Below are 22414 nucleotides of genomic sequence, written 5' to 3' on the forward strand. Positions count from 1 at the left end.
TTCCCAGTTCATGTTTCTTTTAATATAAAACACATAGAAATCTTTCCTTTCAGTTGACGTTATGAAGTAGTTTAGTGTCCTCACTGGTTCCTGCCCCATCCTCCTCTTGGATTCCTTCTGCCAGTCCCTCTGCAAATTTGGTCTGGCCTCCTGCATAGTCCATGAACATGTTGGGAATATCTTTGCCAAAATATATCTTGCTGTTTGCTGCAATAGCCTTGTATTTCATCAGCTGCAAGTACTCGGGAGTTAACTTCAGCTGCACAGAAAGAAAACACATCACCAACAGCTCCACTTCAGCCGACAGCAAATCTCTGTCACAAGCAGAGAAGGAAATCTACTTTCCCCAACACTAGCAGGCATGCTTGTCCTCCCTTTCAGCTGCACACATGGGCTGTCCAGAAGAAGGCTCTCTTTCAGTACTGCTAAGCCAAGCTCTAAATCTCACGGCAGAATGAGAAAGTGATGGAAGCAGCTGGGTCAGCGTTCAATCCACACGTACCAGAGATGCTCCAAAGCACGTAACTCCCTGCCAGCCCTTGCAATACAAGCCACTGGAAAGAGAAATACAACTGGCTTTTTTCCAGCGAGCAGACTGACGGGTCTGTTTCGGAGAGCAGGGCTCATTCGTTCAGGATAATGACATTATAGCAGAGAGAGGATAGAATAACTGGGACAAAACTTGGCACAAACATCCCAGACCTCCATCCAGTCTCACTGACCCTTACCAAACAGAAGGTCTTCCTGCTGGGACGTCCCAGGAACTTGCTGTAGGCAGCAACATGCCTGGCAGCTCCACTGACTGTGATTTTCTGTTTCTAGAGGCTGGATTTTGCCTTATCAGGCTCCTTAGTTTGGTATATAAGATCAGCTCATTCGTTCTTTACCTGAACACTTTACTCTAAGCCTGCCTGTCACTCCAGACATCTCTCTGCTTTGGTTGCCTGCCAGCTTGCAGATTGGAATGAATCGACATTTCTGATTACAACAGCATGAAAGGGCATCACTGAAACTGATATTCTGTCTCTGGAGGGAGCTGCAGCCCCGTTAAGTGTCTCCAGAGATGAGCAGGTATTTCATGTACCCTGACCGAAATTTCTCTGGGCAGAGAAGAAAATGAGTTTGCAAATAAGGTTCTAATTGTTTCAGTCTTGGTGAAGAGAGGAGATGGCACTGCTCTGCTTTGTGACTTAAAGCAGTGAGTCACAAGGAGCAAACGATAAACAGACTGCCCTCCTGCTGAGGATTTCTATACAGCCTGAACAGACTGCTCTTCTGCTGAGGATTTCTATACAGCCTAATGTAGAGAGCCCTGCTTCAAGACCTAGCGTAAGGAAGCAACAATACCTTGTTAGCCTCAGCTACTTTCATAGCAGTGTAGCATTCAGCATCAGCTCTTGCCTTCTCTCTTGCAAGAAATGCAGCATCTGGAAGAAAACACACAGAAAACACAGGCTCTTGTGTTTTTATTTCCAGCCATGTTAGCACCATTCCCAGCTGGAGAGGTTTTGTAAGCAGCCAGCACCACATCTAAACTGCATATGAGGAGGAGAAGAGGGAACAACATGGGAAAAGCCAAGAATGGGATCTCAATTTACATCTAAAACACTGCAGGATGATAGCACCAAATAAGTAAACTGCATCTGGGGCTACAGACCTCAAAGCATTTTATAAACAGAAGGTTTTTATTACCACCCCTGTCACAGGGGCTGAGAAGACTCTTTCTTCTCTAGCCAGCTGCTAGCTTTCGTGCTGAAGCACAGCAACTGTTCCACTGCAGAAGTGGTATTTACCCACACCATGTGCACCCAGAACCGCACAGCACCCCGCTCTGAAGATGAAGCCTGTGACCACAAATGCAATTCCCCAGCTGGGATTGTGCCTGGGATACTGAGGTTACGATTCTGGCAGGGAGAAGCAGGCGATTTTAACCTTTACAGGCTCTGCCCCTTGGACAGATGTGGGAGGGCTGTTACTCTGCAGTATCAACAAGTTGCCTAAAGGGCCTAATCCTGCAGGATACTGAAATTCCCTGGCTCCTAGCAAAGAAGTTTAGGGAAAGCAGCACTTCCCCTTTCTGTATTGCACTGGGTTGGGATTTTCCCCCTCTCCTTCCCACACTTCTTATCTATCCAAGGCTAAGGATGTGATCTCATGCCACCACTGAACTGGCTGGTTCTAAGCACTCTCCCAACATTCCTTCCACGACTGCAATACACACAGCTGGATAAACCACTTGTTTGTCTATACTAGCAGAGAGTCCTGTGAGCTTCAAAATCCTGTAAGCAATTGGATGGTTTGGCCCACGACTCCCTCCCTTTTGGCTAAAGAGAGCCGTTCCAGGCACGAGAAAGGAGGAGGGAGACAGGAATCCTCTCTGCCAGCACAGAACTGAACTCATGCCCTGACACCTGGTGACACTCATTTATAAGACATAAAACCCATTGTGTTTCTGCAAAGAGCTTCTTATGGAGAATCTGCTGATCTGTAAACTCTTAATTGGCTCCTCAGTGGCCTTCTGCAAAGCCTGACAGCACCAGTAATGAATGGAATTGAAAATAAGGCCTCACACTCTGAGCCCTTTTCATGTCCTGGAATTTCCTTGACAAAACACCCTATCAGATGGGTGGAGGGCTTGTTAACGTAACAGGACAGCCTCCTGGAAAGATCACCTTGAGAAAGAGAGTTTGAACCACAGCCTGCAAAGAAAAGGCTAGAAAGCTTCCACAGCCCTATCCTACTGCAGATCGAGAGATGTGGCTGCCCCCACAAAACTGCACAGTAATATTTTAGGATGCTTCAACTTCTCTGAGAGTCAGCAGCATTTATGCAAAAACTGGTGTTACTTCTTTTGGGAAGAGCCCAGAACCTGGAGTCAAGCTTCACCAACACTGTCGTTACCCAGTTATCATGAATGCTTTCTGCTACCCTGACTGTTCTGTGTCCCTCAAAAACTCCCCTGCAGAACAGGCTGGGAAAACACTGGGAGAATCTGAGTATTCAGACACATTTCCTCACAACTGCACTGCACTACACAGAGTATCACGTGCACAGGCTGAAGACTTCAGAGCAGTAAGCCCACCCTTATCACCGCCAGCTCGGAGTGAAGAACACACTCAGTGAACTAAACTGAGCTGCTTCAGGATCTTTACATTAGAATTTTACAGAACCTTTACTTACTGGAAAGCTCACCACTCACCTTCAATCTCGGAAATCCGCTTCTCCGTTTCCTTTTCCATCACTTTCTGCCCATAAGTTATTTCAGCAACTTGGGCGATTTTTTCTGCCTCTGAAAAAGAACAAATCCATGCTGTCCTCACACAGTCTTCTCATGCCAGAAGCAGCTTCACCCATTCAAGTCCTCACCACCCCTTTTCTGGTGGAAATGCAGGAAGAATTTCCAGCCCTCGGAAGGCATCAGTCGACGTGTGTGGGCAGAGCTGGAGCCTACCTGAAAAACTTTTTGAGCTTCTCTGGAAGAGTTTCAGATCAGCAGCAAACAGATGCAGCAGAGGGAATCACCCAGAAGCAAACCAGGTGCATCCCTCCCTGGTGCCTGAGTTTTTTTGCTGCCTAACCTCAACACCCCCCTATAGTGACCACCTTCAACTGAAGACATACAGACCGATGAGGGCTTTCTTCCGTTCTGTCTCTGCCTCCTTCTCAACCACCTTCTGCTTCTGAGCTGCAATCAGCAGCTTCGTCTTCTCACTCTCCCTAGGGAAGGCAGAAGCAGCCAGTTACAAACCATGACCTTACTGAGGTGGTGTGGCCCAGACATCCTGTAAGCATGTGTTTAGGGCAGGCAGCAATCAGGACAGTGAGTGCATGTACCCACACACACAGAGGGGTTCTTTTCCTAAGCCAAAACATCTCTTCCTTCCTCCCCACACAAAGCAGGGGGACTTTTCAGTCAAGTCAGCATTGACACACGTGTAAGATTTTTTTGGGGCTACTGTTAATGAGGGAGTGATTTAAACAAAGAAATGAGAACCCTGTAGAAGCCTTGCCCTCATAGGTGGCTATTCCTCAGGGCTTTGAAACTGCCCTTTGTTCAATCCAATGGCTTTGTACATTTTACAAGCTAAAGCTTTTTCTATCTTGCCATTTTGCACACACTCTTGGAAGTTTTAAAAGCACGTACATCAATAAAACACCCTGCTCCTGCTCCCAATCAGGGAAGAGAAGTTCGAGCCAAAAACAAGCCCCTCTCAACACACACCCTACTGTATATATGGCAACAGGTAACAGGCTGATTTGAGACCCTGCAGCCATGCCACACGTGACTTAGGATGACACCAAAAGGCTGCATGAAATGGTAGGGAAGCAAAATGGATGAGAGAGATGAGAGCTATCTTATTCTGGCCTACACAGGCTCTGCTGGCAGAGTGCTGGGGGAATATAAGCATTTTGGAATGATCAAGTGCAAGAGAAGGCAGCTGGCTTGGAGCACTGAAAAGGGATCAGTATGTCAAGTGCTATTAAAGAAAGTTATTTCAAAGCTTTGCAAGTCTTCAGCCTGTTGAATCAACAGTTTCTCCACCCTACTCAAACAACAGGATTAGCAGTGGAATCCATCCACCTGCCACTCACTCGCATGCTCTGGGAGGCCCCTCTAAAACAGGGCCAGTGTCAAGAGGAGGAAGCCTCCCCCCCTCCCTGGCAAATTATTTCCATGCTCAAGTGTTCCAAACCAGAGAAATCTAACTGAGCAGTGACCTGCCAGCCACTCAGAGCCACAGCCACACGCTCATCTTGCTGCGGCAGCACGAGGCGGGCCTGGCAAGAGGGCACTGGGATCGCTCCACGCTGTGAAAACACATTAATCTGGGTGAACGATTCTTTTTGGGAACACAAAGGTACAAGTCTCAGGCACTTACATGAGCTCATAATTCCTCCGGATTGTTTCAGGGATGTTTGGCTTTGTAACTCGAACTGCCTGGAAAAGACAGACCGAAGGAAGTTATAGGCAAGCAGCCAACAATCAAAAGCCAAACGGCCCCTGGGGGCTGCAGAGGATGGGGGAGCCTGACACTTAGGGCATGATGTGCCACACAAAGCATTTGCAGGCTGCAGGAATTGTGACCAGCTCCAAACTGCACAGAGCAGATGTGGCTGAGCCATCTCACAGAGTCACAAGGTTGGAAAGGACACAGTCCTTGTTCCTCAAGTTAAACAAAATCTGTATTATAAAGCAATTTTGCAACTTTCTAAACAAGTTTAACAGGTCCCTGTTTTGTTTTAGCCCTCACGCCTCTACGATCAGCACCTCTGACATCTCAAAGTGGAATCCTGATTACCTGTATAATTAATCCAGGGGCCATTGTAGTTAGGTCTTGCTGCAGGGCCAGTTTAAGGTTTTCATCAATCTGATCTGATTGGGGAGAGAACAAAAACCAGGGTAACTAAAAACCTGTAAGGCACCTTGCTGTCAACACATACAGAATTAGCTGGAACAGCTTGGATTTCTTATTCCTGGAAAGCAAATACAAATGTGAAGTTTCATGTAAAAGTGCTGGGCTGGGAAAAACCATTCCTGACCCCAAGGCAGGTTCCCATATCTCTCAGCATGTCAAGCAGCACTGATCAGCACCAGACACTTGGACAGGCTATAGGAACACGTCAGGCCTGAAGTGAAACTCGCTCCAGTTTCACATAACCTGAAGCCTGGAATCTTTCTGAGCCAGAAGCAGCATCTTTGAGATAAAGAATCTGGGCTCTGACCCACTTCCCCACTGATATATTCCCAACTAGGACCAGCTAAAGCGTGACTGATTAGGAAGGGCATCTGTGCCAGCAGAAAATGGCAAGGCAGAAATGTGAAATGGCTGCACTGGTTATTTTAACAGGCTGGAAAAAACAATCAAAATCACTGGTAAAATGTCTGTTTGGCTCAAAGAGTAACAGTTAACTCCAGCCTGGTTAAGAAATTTCAAAAGGAAATAAACCCAAAGCCCTGTTTCAGTGAAAGCTCTGAGGAGAGCAGTGTTTCCAGTTGGGGCCCGTTGAGAAGGGCAAGGGCAAAATAAAACCGTAACGGCCTTGAAAGCGATCACATCACACTCCCTGATTATTTGCTTTGGTCCCAGATTAGCTATCTGGAACTCACACTGGTAATGAAGTTCAGCCAGGAGTTTAGGAAGCAGCTGTTATCAGTTTCCTGCACCTGCTTCCAGATGTGAGGGCAGGGAATGACACAGGTCTGCTCGAAATGGGCCGTGCCCCACGTCAGAGCTCCTGAGCCAGAAAACATTCAGCTCAAACAAGGAGTTACATGGGAGTTTATACAAGTTCCTCCTGGGCAAACCAGTGGCTTTGAGTCCATTTCAAGCAGTTGTCAGCAGCAGCTGCTGACATCTGCAGCCTCCATCGGTGAAGAACCAGCATCCCTGCCAGCAGTCCCATCAAGGAACTGGAGGGGAACTGAGCCGCGGTCCTGCGCCTTGCACACAGGCCTGTCAGCAGGCAGACAGCCGGGCTTCTTGGAAAGCCCACTTCGAACAGAACAGGAGCCTGCAAACAGCCTGTGTTCCTCCAGGCACAAATCCTGCCCATCTGGGGTCCAAAGCCATTCCCAGCCATGTCGCCCACCGCACCGAAACGCTGGAGGGGATTTGTGGTCGGCCCAAAGCCATAAAGGAAACACTCCACACTGCCAGTGGCCGGTCCGTTTCTAGCAAGAACCCACAACTTCTCTTCAGGATGCAGGGTGTTCTCCCAGCCTCTGTACTGCCTGATTTCCCAGCGGCCTGAAGCAAGGGGGGCTCAGGAGACCCTCACCAAGCAGCTGTTTTCCAGCGCTTGCTGGCAGTGCCCAGGCGCTGCCATCACGGGCGTGACACAGAGCTCAGGCTCACAGGCCAGGAGTGTTTGCTCATACCCTAAAGAGCAGAAGATTGGCTTTTCCATCTGGACTAAAAAACCCTGATTGAACAAGTCATGTTTGCTAAACACACAAGTTGTGCTGCAGAATTACTGCTCCCTTCCCTAAAACCCTCTGCTGCTCCTGCTGGCAGCTTGGGTTTGGGTTTGTTTTGGGTTACAACACAGCCAAACACCCAGCTCCAAAATATAACAAGGAGTAAGTGACAGCAGCTGGTTGACAATCCTGATTCCAAACAGAGCAGATGCTGGGTTAACAGGTAAGAAGCCCATCAGCCGGGAGAGGTGACTTCTGCACCAACAAACTGTGCAAATAACCCTCAGAAGCATCACTCAGGGAGCCAAGGAGCGAAAGGTCAGAGGGGCAGCTCACCGAACAGCTCAATGTAGACCTCCTGCAGAGTGTGGACGCTGCAGAACTGGTTCAGCTCGTGGTGGATCTTGTTGAAGATGAGAGCTTTGTCATAGTCAGCAGTATAGTTCTTCACTATGTCATACACTACAAAAGAAGAGGAGAAACTGGTGTTGACAGCTGGGACAGAGGGATGGATGCCTCGGGTTGGGCTGAGCACCTGCAGCGCAAACCTCATGGCTGAAACAGGGAGCAGACTTTGTTCAGGGGAGTTTTGGTTATTGCTAATATTTTATAACACCCAAACCAATATTCCACCACGTGTGTTGCAAACAGAAGGACATCCCACTAGCAACAGCCCCCTCCAGTCTATCTGCAAATAGCATGAGCTGTTTTCTGAGACCTTGGGCTGGGCACACCGAGGGAAAGGCCAACGATGAGGCAGGTGGTTATACCACACCTGTAACCAACAGGACACTAAAACCAAGCAAAAAAACCCCAAACCTGGCCTCAGGGCCAGGTTTCTGCTCACAGGCACCCTGCCTCCCCTATCTCTTGCACACCTCATTATTCAAATCAGAAGCATACTGCCTGGCAGGGTCATGATAATACAGCCAATAAAATCAACGGACGGTTTTCAGGCCTTAGCAAAGCAGCCAGCAGCTCAAACAAATATGTGCAAGAAATAACAACGCCATAAAATAGCTGGGATTGCTCTGCCCAGGAAGTACAGGGGCTTTACAGGTACAAAGGTGAATACACAACTCTTCCAAGTGAGGAGAAGCAGGAACAGCTCTGGATTTGCAGGGTCACAGGACAAGAACTCACCCGCGCTCTGGATGAGGAAATTCACCACTTCAATTCTGTCAAAATAAATCATCACTCCTCCACTGCGAAGGGAAGAAAACAGCAAAAATCAAGGGGTTTGCTGGGGCCCAGGCGTTCTGGCTGCACGGCAGGGCAGCTCCGAGCAGAGGATACTCCCCTCTAGCGGGCTGAGCTCGGCATCCCTGCCCGGCACCGCTCCGGCAAACCCCCAGTCCCTTGCAACAGGCTCCCGGTTTCAATCACACCCGTTTCCAGAGACTGGATTGTGAAATAAGGGGCCAGGCATGGAAAAGGCAGTGCAGGCTTTGAGGATGGCTGCACATAAACCATCCCCACGGGGCTCATCAGCTCAGGTGATTCACGATGGAGCCTTCCACTGTTTTCCGTTGGGGTGGTGGTGGGAAAAGCAGTCCAGGAAAGCAAAGCTTCACGTTTTAAAGCATGCTGGGACATGCAGTGGAGGGAAAGGGCTGAAGGGCTTCTAAAACTGAAGGAGTACAGGGGGTAAGAGCCAAAGGCCTCACCTGGTACCACAAGGAACATTTTTCACCTCGTCTGTCTGCAGCGTGGTCTGAAGAGAGATTTAAGGAAAGAGGCTTAGGAGACAGGACCCTCCCTGCACTAACCCCGCTTGCTTACAGACACCCAAACACCCGCAGGCTCCTGCCCACACCCGCCCCAAGGCAAAGGGCCGAACCCGCCCCGCTCCTTCCCTCCAGCAAAGCCCAGCGGGGCCGGTCCCCAGAGCTGCTTCTTCCTCGGTACCGGGCTCAAGCAGACGCCGCCAGCCCCGCAGCACAACGCCGCTCCCGCACGGCCCGCAACCCCCAGCCCAGCCCAGCCCGGGGGGGACCCGCGGGACCCGACCCACCCCCGCGGCGGAGCCCCGTTCCCGGCGGGCGGGCAGCGGCCCAGCAGCACCTGCACTGACTTGTAGGACGTGATGAAGGGCAGCATGAGGTGGAAGCCGGGCCCGCTGGTGGAGGTCAGCAAGGCGCCGCCGCTGCGAGAGGAAGCGAGAGGCGTGAGCGGCGGCCTGCTCGGGCCGGCCCGCGCCGCGGGGCACGGCGAGCGGCGCCCGCCTTACCGGTAGTAGACGCCGATGTGCCCCTCCTCGATCTTGTGGATGGCCGAGAGGAAGGCAGCGGCGAGGAAGCTGAGGGAGAGCGCCGCGATGGCGCCCAGCTGGGCCATGCCCGGCAGCGGCTCTCCCCGCCGGCGCGACCCGTCCCAGCGCCCCGGCCCGCCGCCGCCGCAGCGTCATCACCGCGCGACCGCCCCTCCCGCTGCGGCTGGCGCCGCGTTCCCACCAGGGGGCGGTGGAAGCGCGGGAGGCGCTGGGCCGCCGGTTCGAGACCCGCTGCCGCCGCCGGGGGGGGACGGGGACCCGGCTCCGCGGGGTGCGGGGTGCAGGGTGCGGGGTGCCACCCGCTCCGCCCGGCCCCTCGGGGGTTCTGCACGCACGGGAGCTCTGCACCGAGCTCTGCGTCACGCGTAGGACAGGGTCGCACTCAGCCCCATGATGGAGCCCGCACCCCGCTACTCATTACATCCCTTAACTTCCAAACCACGGGAGAGACGTGAAAAACCACCAATAACGGAGAGTAAATCCATCTCTACAGTCGATAGACCCGAGGGTAGAGAGACTTACAGAGAGAGTGGTGAGGGGCTGGAAGGGGCTGCCCAGAGAGGGGGTGGGTGCCCCATCCCTGGGGGTGTTCCAGGCCAGGTTGGATGGGGCCCTGGGCAACCTTGTGTAGCTCCAGGCCTGGAGGTTGGTGTCCCTGCCTGTGGCAGGGGGTTGGGGCTCTGGGACCCTGGGGGTCCCTTCCAACCCAGCCCGGTCTGGGATCCTCTGAGGGTTACATGCACCGAGCCAGCAGATTCAGCGCTGCTTGGAAATAAGGGATGAAAAATCCATGATATTCATCAATCCCGATTTTATGGCTCGTAAACAAGCACTGGAGATGAAACACACCCCACGTTAGCCTTGGGTTTTGTTGGGGTCCTTTAAAAAAACCCCTCATGCCCAGATTTAAGGCCGTGATAAAACATATTAAACCTTTAAAGGTTTTAACGAATCCAGGACGTGTTTCATAAATCAAGAACCTCCGCTCGGCCCCCTCTCAGTTTAATAAGGGTAAACTAGGAAATTGCTCCGAGCTGAAAGCAAAATACGTTCATATAATATTGAAAAGTAATAGATTTTTAAACGTGGGGTGTTCTGGCTCGCAGGAGAGGGGTGGGTTTTTTTTGCTTCATAACATCGGCGCTATATCATTACCCTGAATGGGAAACCAGCTGCAGCCACGTGTTTAACAGCATCAAGATGTGAACTAGCACAAAGGTAAATATTATTTGTAATAATCCTGGGGAGGGAGGGGAAAAAAAAAGCCAAAAAAAAGAAGAAAAAACCCCAAGAAAATCATTACTTCTGGACCTGGGGCCAGGAATATTCGGTGGTGTCTGCGCCGCGGCGGCTCTCTGGTTTTTAACAGCAAGGGGTTTTTTATATGAACAAATGGTTTATTACACCCACTTCTCTCCGACACTTGAAAACTTTTTCATCCCTGCCCTGTTCCTGCCTGCCCCGCTGCAGCCCGTGTAAAAATATCTCCTGGGCTTTACTGAGAAGTTAATTGAGACAAGTTGGAAGGTCTCTGAGTGCTCCTCGTTAGCGCCGTGGTCCCAGCCTGGCCCCGTGGGGGACCGGCCTGGGGCTGGCAGGTGGGCAAACCAACCCCCCTGCCCTGAGATGTACCCAGGCTTGATCACTGCTGGGGACCGGCCTGGGGTACTGAGCCCCCCGGGGCTGCTCCACTGGGAACAGCGTAAAGCGCTGTGTAAAAGTCTGTCTAACCTCATTAGCTGTCACAAGTAACAATGCCCGGCTGGCAATAAAGGCAATTTCGAGCCTGTTGGCCATTAATCACTGCCTGACAGTTGTGAATAGGGGTGGAAAAACTCCGTCCCCGCTGTTCCTGCTCCGGCGTTTAAGGTTACCTCCGTGCGCAGCCGGAGCGGTGGGGTGGAAAGCTGCTGCTCACCAGTCCTGCCCCATTGCTGTTCCCATCTCCATCACCATGCCCGTTTTCACAGCCATTCCTGTCTCCTTTCCCATCCCCATCCCATTCCATCTCATCTCCATCCCATCACCATCCCATCCCCATCCTCATCCCCATCCCCACCCCATCCCACCCATCGATGCTCCCAGCACCATCCAGCACAGCCCTACTCACCCCCCAGAGCTGTGCCGCCCCGGCACTCCTGGGGGGAGCACTAGAAAGCTGTTCTCTAGAAAGCAAACCCGGCACCTCGCTGCCTGTGCTGCCTCATCACTGTTCAATTCCATGTCTGTAACGTGCCTCGAGGATGAATCACACTGTGTGAGCACTCAGGGCTGCTGTAACTCGATGGCTTTTACTGGGGAGCTGCTCTGGGTGCAGGAGACCCCTTACCCAGGCACTGGCTGGCACAGTGACCTATTTATTAGCCTGGGGAGCCCCAAACTCACCTAGCAGATACCCAGAATTGCCAGTAACAATTGCAGCTCCCACCAGAGCACGGCAGCAGCAGGGGACTGAATATCCACAGGACTCAATAGGTGTAAAAAGCTGATTTTGTGTTTGTTTGTTTGGCTGGGGAGAAGAGAGAGAGCTTCTCCCTGGCCAAAACCTAAGGGAGAAGCCAAGCCCAGCAAGGGAAATTCCTGGGAAGAGCTGGGGCTGCAGCAGGATTGGGGCCTGGCCACTCCACCATGGCTCTTGGAGAGGGAGAGGAAGTGGGGAGAGGGACTGTGAGGGGGGGGAAATACTTAACAAATTAAGTCTATCGAACGTTATTTGCAGATTAGGGTACAGAATTGTGTTAAAGTATGTCCGGGCTCGTTACATGTCAGCGCTAACAATACAGCACTTGGCAATCAAGGCAGTTCTGCAGCATTGGCCATTAATCATCCTCTGACAGTCCTGAGCTGGGAAGGAGGAGGAAACCCTTCACATGTGCTCGCTGCACCTCTCTACCCCACTGCAACTCGGGGCAGGAGAAGGTTCCTTTGAGTCCCTGCCCACCCGAGCCCCGCTGGTGGGTGAGAAGTGGAGGGTCTGGATTCCAACCCCCTGGGCATTTCGGGGGGCACTCAGGACACATGGAGAGGAGGGTTGGCATTTCTACCATCACCACAAAATATTCACGGTGCAAACGAACTCCCCAGAGAAACACTTCTCTGGGCAGAGGCTTAAAACCTTTTTCTCTCCATCCTCCATCCTCTTGCTCACCCCTAACCTCCAGGCTGGGATGTTTGTCCTTGGAGAGGAGGGGGATATGGAACCAGTGGGGGCCACCACCACCACCCTGGCACAGAGGAGGGGAGCTCACCCCTCTGTGTCGCCCCGCAGACGCCAGCCCCGTGGCCGGGCGCCAGCGTGCCAGGTCATCCTCCCAGTAAATAAAGGAGCAATGTTTCCAGCCCCCCGATGCTGTTTTCTAAAGGGAAATGATTAATGGTGCTTGGAAACCACAATTCATCCCGGGAAAGAAAGTAGATTTACCCGAAACATGCGTGAGAATTAGCACTCGGCTCAGGTCCTAGGGCCGAGGAGGGGAAGCTAATGGCAAACAGAGCCTGTCTGTGCACAGGGGGAGAAAATACCCTGTGAAAAACACGGGCTGGAGAAGCTGGGATGGAGCTGAGGACAGGAGGAGGAGAGCGGCTGCCAGAGCTGGGTGCCCCCAGGCTGGAAACCTGGGTCTCTCCTTCCCTTTCTCTGTCCCTCTGCCCTGAGATGGTCACAGCAGCGGCAAAGGATAATCTCCTCCTTCCCAACACAGCACAGGGAAGGATGGATGCTGCTGGTGGGACCCAGCCTGTCATTCCCAAGTGCCCCAGAGGCACCCAGGACCAGGGAGAAGCAGGAGGGGTTTGCACAAGCCCCCCGAGTGTTCCCACCTGCAAATACCAAATGCTTTAGGAAAAGCCTGGGTTTGGGCTGGGGGGAACAGTCTTACCCTGTTCCTCCTGGTGGGAACCACGGGGATGACTGGGATGGTGCCAGGGTGCACACAGCTCTGAGTGTTGAGCCGTTGTGGTGATGCTCCTGTTGTCCCCCACCAAGGTGCCTCATCCCCAGGGTGCAGGAGACCCCAGAGAGGGGCCAAACCTGGTTTTCCTCAGCAGGGGCAGGAGGGACACGGCTGTGGCAGCCCCGGCCCCCAGAGTGGTTCTGCTGGAGCAGTGGCATCACCCAGACACTGACAGGTCCAGCCAAGCTGCAGGAGCAAGGATGGGTCCTGTGGGTTAGAAAACACGTGAAAAAAAGCTTTCAGGCACAAATCCTGCCCTGGATTCAAGCTGCTGGGTTCTCCTCTGCCCTCCAAAGGAACCAGGGCCCCGTGGCTTGGATTCATCACCCGATTCCAGAGATAAAACCCAAGATCTGTGCCTTGATCTCTGCTCTGGATCAAGGCAGCGGCCAGCCCTGCGCAGGTCAGGTCCCGTGAGCGGTGTGGAGGAGCTCAGAAAGGGCTCCAGGAAGGTGATTTATTTGTGGGATTCCAGGAAGGGCTGGGGAAGCCTCAGCGAGGTGCTGAAGCCCAGGTCAGCAGTCAGCCCTGTCTTGGTGATATATTTAGAGCGGGATAATGTAAGCGACAGGAGGGGGGGGGGGGCAAAGGAATCCATGGAGGAGGTGCAGATCCATCCCCTTGGCCAGGGAGTTACTGGATGATCTGAGCCAGGGAACAGATAGTTGGATTTCCCTAGTTTCTCCCTTCAAATAAATCACAACTCCAGAGCCCTTTAAACTCTGCAATATGATCTGTTCCAATAAGGAAGGGAATGAAAGGCTGCGTCTCCCTGGAAGCCTCCAGAGCCATAAATCTACTATGTACAAACACATACCAGATTTCCAAGTGCATTTATTTTATTGTATTGTTTTAACAGAAAAATCAAACTGCAATAAACTCAGTCCCTCATTAGCTGTCTCTGTGTCCAGGCCAAACGCTGCTAACGAGTAAAATCAGGACAAAGGAATGTGGCTGTCGGTCAAGAGCCCGGCTGGGCGCTGACCCCCCCGAAAGGCACTTCCCTGCGAGCTCCATGGAGGGTGCAGGATGGGGGGGAGCAGAGGGAATGGCTCCTGCGTTGCCCATTGCTGCAGGTTTGCTGGGATTTGCCACCCTGAATCCAGAATTCCTGTATGGAACATGGTATCCCTGCCATGGATACGGTGTCCCTGCCATGGGTCTGGCATCCCTGCCTGTCCTCACCACAGCAGCTGGAGTTTAGTTTAGGGATTCATTGCATTCCTTTGTTGTGGTCCCCAACATTGTGCACCCCAAGTGAGATGGTACAGAGCAGCGTGGAGCTCAGGGCCGTTTGGGAGGGGGACCCACTAGGCGCCCCGTGAGACTGCCAGTGCAAAGTGGCTTGCAGAAGTATGTCTGAACTCAAACTCACTGGGTCAAACAACACCCAAACTGGCAGTTGGGGCAGTTTGGGGGTTGTTGGTCGTTAATCATCCACTGACAGTCCCAAAGGGTCCGGCTGCTCTGCCGAGCTCGGCTCTCCAGGGAGGATGGGCGAGCCTGGGGACGGGGACGTGCCTGGCAGCGGCAATGGTGTGGATGGCACAGCGCCCAGTGACCCATGCAGAGCATCAGCTAGGTTTTCCCAAGCCCCCCAAGCCCCCCTCTCCCCGGGGGGACATACGCAGAGGTCCCAGTCACAGTGCAGTGCCGTCAGTGCCATCCCCGATCCGAGCATGGGCGATGCAGCAACTCAATCTGATCTGGAGTGGGAGGGGGGGAAAAAAACCCCCAAACCCCGAAAAACAACAACCCAAAACCAAACAAAAATAAACCCCGAGCTGCCTGGGAAGGAAAAAGGAGCCTGTCTGTAGGATTTATGGCGCTGGCGTGGCCGAGCCGGAGAGCCCCAGAGCAGCGCCCGCGCCGCGCGGGTCCCGCCTCAGCCCACGGAGAAATTCCTGACTTATTGAATCACATTTGTCATCCCTAAATACATATGCAGGCCCGTGTTTCTGAATCCATAAACATCTCCAACGAACTCCGCTCAGCGAGGCCTCTTTCAGCAGTAATTTATATTTAACTTTTTCCATATGCGGGGCCTGTCGCCTTGGTGTCATTTCCGGGAAAACCAAGGGGAGGGAGGGGTGTTTTTGGGAGAGGAGGAGGGGGGGCAGCCAGGGAGGGGGGAGTGCAGCGTGTCTTGGCCCGCTGGAGCAGCCCGGCTGCTGGCACGGCGCGAGAAATCCACCCGGCAGAGCCAGTGCTCATTAATCATTTGAACTACTAAACTGCCAGCTCCTTTCAAGATCTTTCAAGAAGTGTTTTCACCCAAAATAGAGTTGAAAACGCGCCGGGCCCTACTTTCAGAGTCTCATCCATCTGGCCATTATGGGGAGTGTCAGGCGGCTCTGACAGACAAGGCTGCTCTGTTCGAGGGGCCCCGGCTCCCGCAACCTGTCATATTGCAGGGCTGATCGCATCTGACAGCTCCATTTGTACCTACCCAAGAGATAAAAGGGCTGTTCACAGCAGCCGAGGCAAGGGCACGGGGGAGAGGGATGGGCAGGGGCACCCCCGGGGCTGGGGGTGGGATGCAGAATGCCGGCAGCATCCCGGGTACCCCGCTCCACGCTGGGGCTGCGGAGGGAACCGGCTCCTCTCCCCACCAAAACAGCCCGTGGCTGCGCAGCGCTGGGGTGCAAAAGGATGGGTGTCAGCGTGCAATGTGGGGTGCAACCCAGAGCAGCCAAAGGCTGGGAGCCAGAGGGGATCCTGTGCCCACTGCCCATCCTCTTTGCTGTGCTGTGGCTTGGTGCTGAGCTCCCCCCATGCCCCAGCCTGCACAGAGCATCCCCCAGCAAAGCCCCCAGAGCTGCCAGCCCTGTGCTGGCTCTGCCCTGTCCTCCATCTCCCCCCAGACTCCTCCGTGAGCATGTTGGGTCCTGTACACAAGCAGCATGAGCCAAACCCCCCCAAAATGATGGGATAGACCCTGATGCTGCCAGAGCTTCTCCTGTGGCTGGGAGGGCTGCAGGCGCAGCCTTGCCCTGGGATGTGGTACAGCGAAGTGACCCGGCTGCTGGGGCTGGGATGCTCAGAAATCACTGCCCATAGTGTGGTGCTCCCTGGTGAGAAGCCCAGCTGATCCCAGCCCCAGGGCTGCTCCCAGCTCCTTGTTCCCAAGAAGCTGGGCAGGTTCTTGTGCCAGCAGTGGGCTGGAACTGGTGCAGAGGCTGTGGGGCTCCAGTGGTGTGTGCTGCAGGACCCCCCTGCTGATGCTGCGCCGATGCAGCATGGGAGTCATGGTAGTCTGGGAATTACTGTTGCACATCACCATCATTACCAGAGCAGACAGAGTGGGTGTGTGCCCAGTGAGCCCTTCCCAAGCAGTTGTTCCTAATACAAAATTCAGCCAGTCCCCACAGGACCTGCAGAAGCCCCCAAAGAACAGAGAGCTTTTTGGTTCCATTCCCCAGCAGTCGGGGCAGAGAATCCCCCTTCCCCAGCCCTGCTGGGGCTGGGATCTGGGGCAGGCTGAGCAAGAACTTTCCTGCCAGCCTCGGGTTGACAGCTCAGCAGCTCCCTGTGAGCCCAGCTCCTGCTTCCCTTCATGGCAGAGATGTTTCCCACAGAACACAGCTCTTCTCACCTCGGGGGGAGGACCTGGACATCATCCCACTCTGGCCCTGTAGATGTCACTGAGCCCATACAGGGACCTGGAACAAACCCCTGCAAAGGTGACCATTGCTCCAGTGGTCACAGTCAGTTCTACCAGAGCTCTGCTCAGTGCAGCAGGGCTCCTGGGCTCACCAAGGGGGTGATGAGCAGCCCCATCCTTGGGCAAGCACTCACCCCAAGCAGGGACAGAGAGAGGGCTGAGCACTCCCCCCTTGCCAGCCCAGCCACAGGCAGAGGACCACGGTGTCATCTGGACCTGGGTGGCAGTGAGCAAACAAGACAGGAAGCAAAACCACAACAAATCTTTGGGGTGCTTCAATCTGCCCTCCTGTATGAGCTGCTCACAGCGAGGAGGCACCGGCACCCCCAGGATCCCACCAGTCCCTTTTTCCTGGGAGCAGCAGCATTGTTTCCCTTTCCCATTGCAGATGCCCAAGCTGCAGCGGTGCCTCCCGTTGTGCTGCCCTCTTGCCAATGTGGTGGTGGATGCAAAAAGGGCTGTTTCAGATCTCTGCTCCAGCGGGGTGTCTGCTGGCTGGGGCTACAGCCCCCCCAAAAGCTGCCAGGTGCCTGGGATGCTGCGTGTCCTTCACCTGAGTCTGTCTGTCCATGTCAGGATGGATGGTCCCTGGTGCTTGGGACCATGAGGTGTTGGCAGAGGTCGTGTTGCACGCTGTGCAGCGTCCGGTGTGCCACCCAGTTCTGCTCAGCCCGTTGGGGTCAGCTCAGCATCCCACGCTCTGCTCTCGCAAAGGCACGTCCCACGTGGGTCTGTCCTTGCATAGGTCTCATCCCCCCCTTTCCCATCCCGTGCGCTGTGCTGGAAGGTGGGATGAAGTCACGGTAAAAAGCTGCTCTGGGAGGTTTCCATAAACACCATGTTAGAAAACATTATGGGCTGTGGAAATCTGTTTGTTATTGTGAATTGAGCTAAAGGAATATACTCTGTAAACTGAGCTGTCAGCCCAGCGTCTCCCCCGGCGTTCCAGCAAGCGTTTAGCTGAAACATTTGTGTATACAGAATTACGGCTCTTCAGTTATTCATCATGATAATAAACAGAGAGATAACTATTAACCATGCATCACAGTAATGAACAGTATCACTTACACGCACGCTGGTGTCAATCCGCGCGAGCGGGGCTGCGCTCTGCAGGGAACGGCCGCAGCCCAGCCCTGGGGCTGGGGGCTCACTCCAAAAAAGGGGTGCTTTGGAGCCTGCAAGGGACCCCGTGCTGGATTGCCTCGCTGAGCTGCTGCGAGTCGCCCGGCTCCGGCACTCAGTGTCGGAGCTTGGAGAAGAAGCGGCGAGCCGTGGTCATGGGTCACCCTGGGTGCTTCCTCTGGGGTAACGGGTGACCAGCCAAAACAGGGTATCATTGTACGGTGGGGAAGACATCAGCGCATCGCTGTTGTGAGCTGAGGTGGTGCCGCTGGTGGGATTCACACCGATGTACATCCAGGGAGGTTGCAGCAGGGGCATCAAAGCCATGTGGAAGCCCTCTCCCAGCTGCAGTGTTCCTGGTCACTGCAGCGCCCTGGGTGCTTTGCCCACACTCTTCTGGCTTGGGGGTGCTCCCTGAGCGCCTCAAGGCTTTTGCTCCTCACTCGCCTCTTCCAAGGCCTCTGGTCACTTGTGCTGTGAAGCTGCTGCTGAAACTGGCCCCCTGGGCTGGGCAGCACCGCGCTCCAGCATGGTAAACTGCGGGAGCAGCTCTGCACCTTGGTGCTCCCGGGCCACCACTGGCTGCTCCATCACCCAGCCCTGGGGCAGCAGGAGCTCCAGCAGCAGCAGCAGCAGATGCCGGGGCTGTCTCCAGGTCTGTCTGTCCGGGTTCACTCCCATGAAGCATCCCTCAGAGCAAACCTCCGGGCTGGCTGTGGGGATGCTGGCGTGGGGACAGGAGGTGTCTGCACCGCTCCAGCTGGGAGGACAAGCACAGAGCCCATATTCTGCTGAGCTTCCACCGGGCCTCACATGGAAAGAAAAGCTGCTTTATGCAAGGGAGAAACTTTCTCGTCCACCCACCATCGCTTCTGCTCTGGCTCTTGCATCCTGACCTGACCTCCTCTCAGCGGGCACGCACCGGCCCTCGAAGACTTTGTGCTCCGGTCCGGTCTCTGAAACCCCTTGTACATCTGCGGGCAGACACCTCTGCATCACCTAAAAGACACGGGGGATTTGCGTGCAGGAGAGGAAGGAAAAACAACAAGAAGAAAATACGGCCTCGCTCTTTCATTCCCATATTTATTGGGTGGACGGAGACCGTTTGTGGTCAGATGGGCTTCGGGCTTCACAAACGGGGATATTTAGAAGGCACACAAGCACGGCAGGGGCTGCTCTGCCTGTGAGTCCAAGTCACTCCTCTCCCCAGCACAAGGTATAATGTTGCCTTTGTCTGGCTGTCTCCGACAGCCCGGCATAGCCAAGCGTGCCATGCCGCTCTGCCGGGCCCCTCCACATGCGCTCCAGTCCCGGAGCGTCCCGGCTCTTTCCACACACACACACACCGCGGCCCCGGCAACTGCGGCAATAAATCAATAGGAAAATAGAGGCTGCCAGTTAGACTAAACAAGTGCATTTGCAAGGATTGCTAACCCTCATTAATCACCCTGACAGTCCTAAAAAACACATTTCCCCTTTAATGACTGTATTTGGATAATCAGAGCTTTTTTCCTCCTCGCGGCGCGGGGTGACTGACGGCGGGCGCGATTGCGGCGAGCGCCGGCATCGGGGTCACCGGCGAGTCAAGCGCTGGAGGTCCCCGCCAGCTCGAGGGGGAGATGGAGAAGTTGCTGCTGTGCCATAGGGATGGGAGCCACCGGTACAGCCCTGAACCCACCAGCTTGAGGGGGACATGGAGAAGTTGCCGTTGTGCCATAGGGATGGGAGCCACCGGTACGGCCCCGAACCCACCGTTCCCGTGCCCAACACCCACCTGGATTATCCAAACCCCTGCCCTCCCACCCCAAACCCACCCCCCTTCTCCAGCTGGGTTTGAAAGGCCCCTTTTTTCCCTCCCTTTCCCTGTCGCTCCCCGTTCCCTTTAGGTGACTTTTGCCTCCCGGAGAGGTTTGAAAACCTCGCACATTTTTCTCTATAAATGATGCAACACATTAATGCACAGCACATTATGAAAATGGTAATTCAAACCCATACAACTCTAAATTAAGCCATACATTATCCGACCCACTCAGCCATATATTTTGCAGAAAGACAGGATTGAATCAAATCAAACCGAAACTGTGGAGTGCAGGTTGTTAGACAGGATGATTAATAAAGTGCATCCCAGCGCTCTTATTACAAAATGAATTCTGCAGTAACCTGGGCATACATTAGATAGGGAGTTATTTAATATATTGGCAACACAATCATTCCCCAGCAGATAAAGCCCCGGAGTGTCGGCTGCTATCAGATGATACTTTGCTGTGTTTACACAGCCTGGCCCCAGTGCTGCAGTCTTTAGGGAGGGGAAAAAAATACTCCTCAGGGAGCCTTCTGAGAGGCAGGAGGTATCCAAGCAGCACCCAGCTCCCATCGTCAGTGGAGGGAAGGCACGCGGGCTCAGTTTTGGTGCTGGGAGCATCCTGGAATGAGGAGAGGTCCGGGGGAAGAGGGGAGACGGCCCGTTGCCGCGAGGGAAGGATGCGCCCAGCAGCTCGCCCTGCTCTGGGAGAAGGGGTCTGGCAGGATGGGGGGCTGCGGGAGCCCCTCGCCCTCTGCCCAGCTGGGCTGGCATGCGGCACAGCACCGGCAGCCCTGAGACATGGTGTTGGCTGCGCTGGGCCATCATGCCTTGGGCACATCCATGGGCATCGCCCTCTCACCTCACAATGTGAGGGTCTCCAGCAGCGCTGGCAGCAGAGGTGCCTGGCTATGGCTGGGGAGAAACACAGCAGAACACAACGCTGTGCAGGGACCTGCAGTGTTTTGGAGCTGCAGCCTCAGAGCCGTGATGGATGCTGGGGACCGGCAGCGCCCGAGTGAAGCTGACACCGAGCAGCATCACTAGTGGGAGTGGGAGCCACATCCCTGGACCGGCGATGCTGCTGGGGTGCAAGGGGGCTCATCAGGCCTTCAAATGCCATCACACAGCCCCATGGTAGAGCTGCCCTGCTGATGCTCTGCCCATCGCCCTGCAACACCCTGCTCCACAGGGAGCATCAGCCGCAACGCCCAGAGCCAAAGGGTTCAGCATCCAGCTGGGACACGGGGATGGGAGACACCAGCATGGTCGCAGCAGCCCGGCCCTGGCATCCCCTTCCTACCACTGCCCGCTGGGCAGAGCAAACAGCCACCGCAAAGTCCCCTCTGCTCCAAACCCAGTCCTGCACATCCCAAGCCCCCATCCTGCAAACATCCCGCCCTGAAGGAGCGGGACCACCGTGGGCAGAACCCTGGGCAGATCCAGACACGAGCCACATCCACAGCAGGGCAAAGGCTAGCCACAAACCCACAAAACCTGCCTCTCCCCAGCCTTGGAGAGCGCAGGGATGCTGCTGCCCACCCCTCTGCCAGCTGAGGGGACACCGGCCCCCCAAACACCACCAGTCTCTCCCATTTCCAGCACAAGGCTCTGACTGGGGCCCTCCCTGCCCACGGCCACGCTCGCACGAATGGGCAGGAAAACAGAAATCCCATTGGCAAAACAAGTCCCCGTTTTAAGCGCATTATTTTTCAGCTCAAAGGACACAAAGGAATTTAAACACAGGGCATAAGGCAATATAGAGAAGGCAATTAACTGGGATTAATTGCATGACTCACCCAAAATGCAACAGGAGTAAAGTACTCAACAGCACAGAGGGAAAAAAAGGGGGGGGGGGGGGGAAATATGTGGGGTAATAGGAGCCTGGGGAATTTCAGGGGGAACGGGGGCACGGCTGGGGGTCCCGCTGCCAAGGTCGGGAATAAAAAGCCTCGGGGCATGAGGTAAGCAGAGGGGTCCCCCACCTGCAGCTGCCGGGCCCCCCTCATGCCGCAGGCAGGGTGCGCAGCGGGGGATCCCTGCAGGGCGCGATGGCAGCGATACCCGGTTCGGGGCCATTTATCACCCCTCCGCCCTGTCCCTGTTCTCGCACACACCCCGCGGCTCCTCGCACGGGCGGCAACAAGCTGAAAAGGGGGGAAAATAGGGGGGACACACGGCTTCCTCGCATCTGCCCCCCCTTTCCCCCTGCCCCGGGTCCGGGTCCGGACCCCCACTCATAGCGCAACTGCATCCCAAAACCTGAACCCCGCGGGGGCTGCAGGTCCGAGGGTCCTGCACCCGCACCGCGTCCCGGGGAGGGGACACAGACACACACCCCCCAACACACCAGACACACACACCGGGGCCCTTCGCATCGATTTCAGCTCAAACGCCTTCTCGAACCTTCCCTCCTCCGCCACGCACGAGAAAACCCGGCGCTCCCCTCCCAGGGCAAAGAAAAACCCACACGCGAGGGAAAAGGAACCGAGGAGACCCCCGGACGCCCCTTTGGCCCCTACCCGCTCCCCCCACCAGCCCCCTTCCCGCAGCCGCCACCCAGCCGGCAGCGATGCCCGGGGATGCGGCGGGGGCCGCGCTGGGTCCCGCCGAGCTCCGCGGGGGCTCCGCACCGGTCGCTGCCGCTAGATGGTGCTGGGGACCCGCGGGCCCGGCACGGAGC

The 22414-nt window shown here is 54.8% G+C and overlaps 1 protein-coding gene across 1 annotated transcript; it reads right to left on the bottom strand.

Moving 5' to 3' along the window:
• ERLIN2 (ER lipid raft associated 2) lies at positions 1-9264 on the bottom strand. The gene is made up of 11 exons (XM_084273782.1): positions 9150-9264; positions 8984-9065; positions 8587-8633; positions 8063-8124; positions 7256-7381; positions 5301-5374; positions 4881-4939; positions 3626-3717; positions 3200-3289; positions 1348-1427; positions 1-259 (listed from the first exon to the last, which is right to left on the bottom strand). The coding sequence occupies exons 1-11, from the start codon at positions 9254-9256 to the stop codon at positions 50-52; spliced, it is 1029 nt and encodes a 342-aa protein (XP_084129908.1). The 5' UTR covers positions 9257-9264; the 3' UTR covers positions 1-49.
• Between the last annotated feature and the right edge of the window lie 13150 nt (positions 9265-22414).

Source organism: Gallinula chloropus, assembly GCF_964237585.1.
Source record: "Gallinula chloropus genome assembly, chromosome: 21".
Lineage (NCBI taxonomy): Eukaryota > Metazoa > Chordata > Aves > Gruiformes > Rallidae > Gallinula > Gallinula chloropus.

Bases quoted from the DNA above. Each gene is read 5' to 3' on its own strand.
- ERLIN2 (XM_084273782.1), bottom strand. From the start codon at position 9,256: ATGGCCCAGCTGGGCGCCATCGCGGCGCTCTCCCTCAGCTTCCTCGCC. The intron at 9,066-9,149 runs GTAAGGCGGGCG...TTCCTCTCGCAG, and splicing joins CACATCGGCGTCTACTACCG to CGGCGGCGCCTTGCTGACCT. The intron at 4,940-5,300 runs GTAATCAGGATT...TGTCTTTTCCAG, and splicing joins CCCCTGGATTAATTATACAG to GCAGTTCGAGTTACAAAGCC.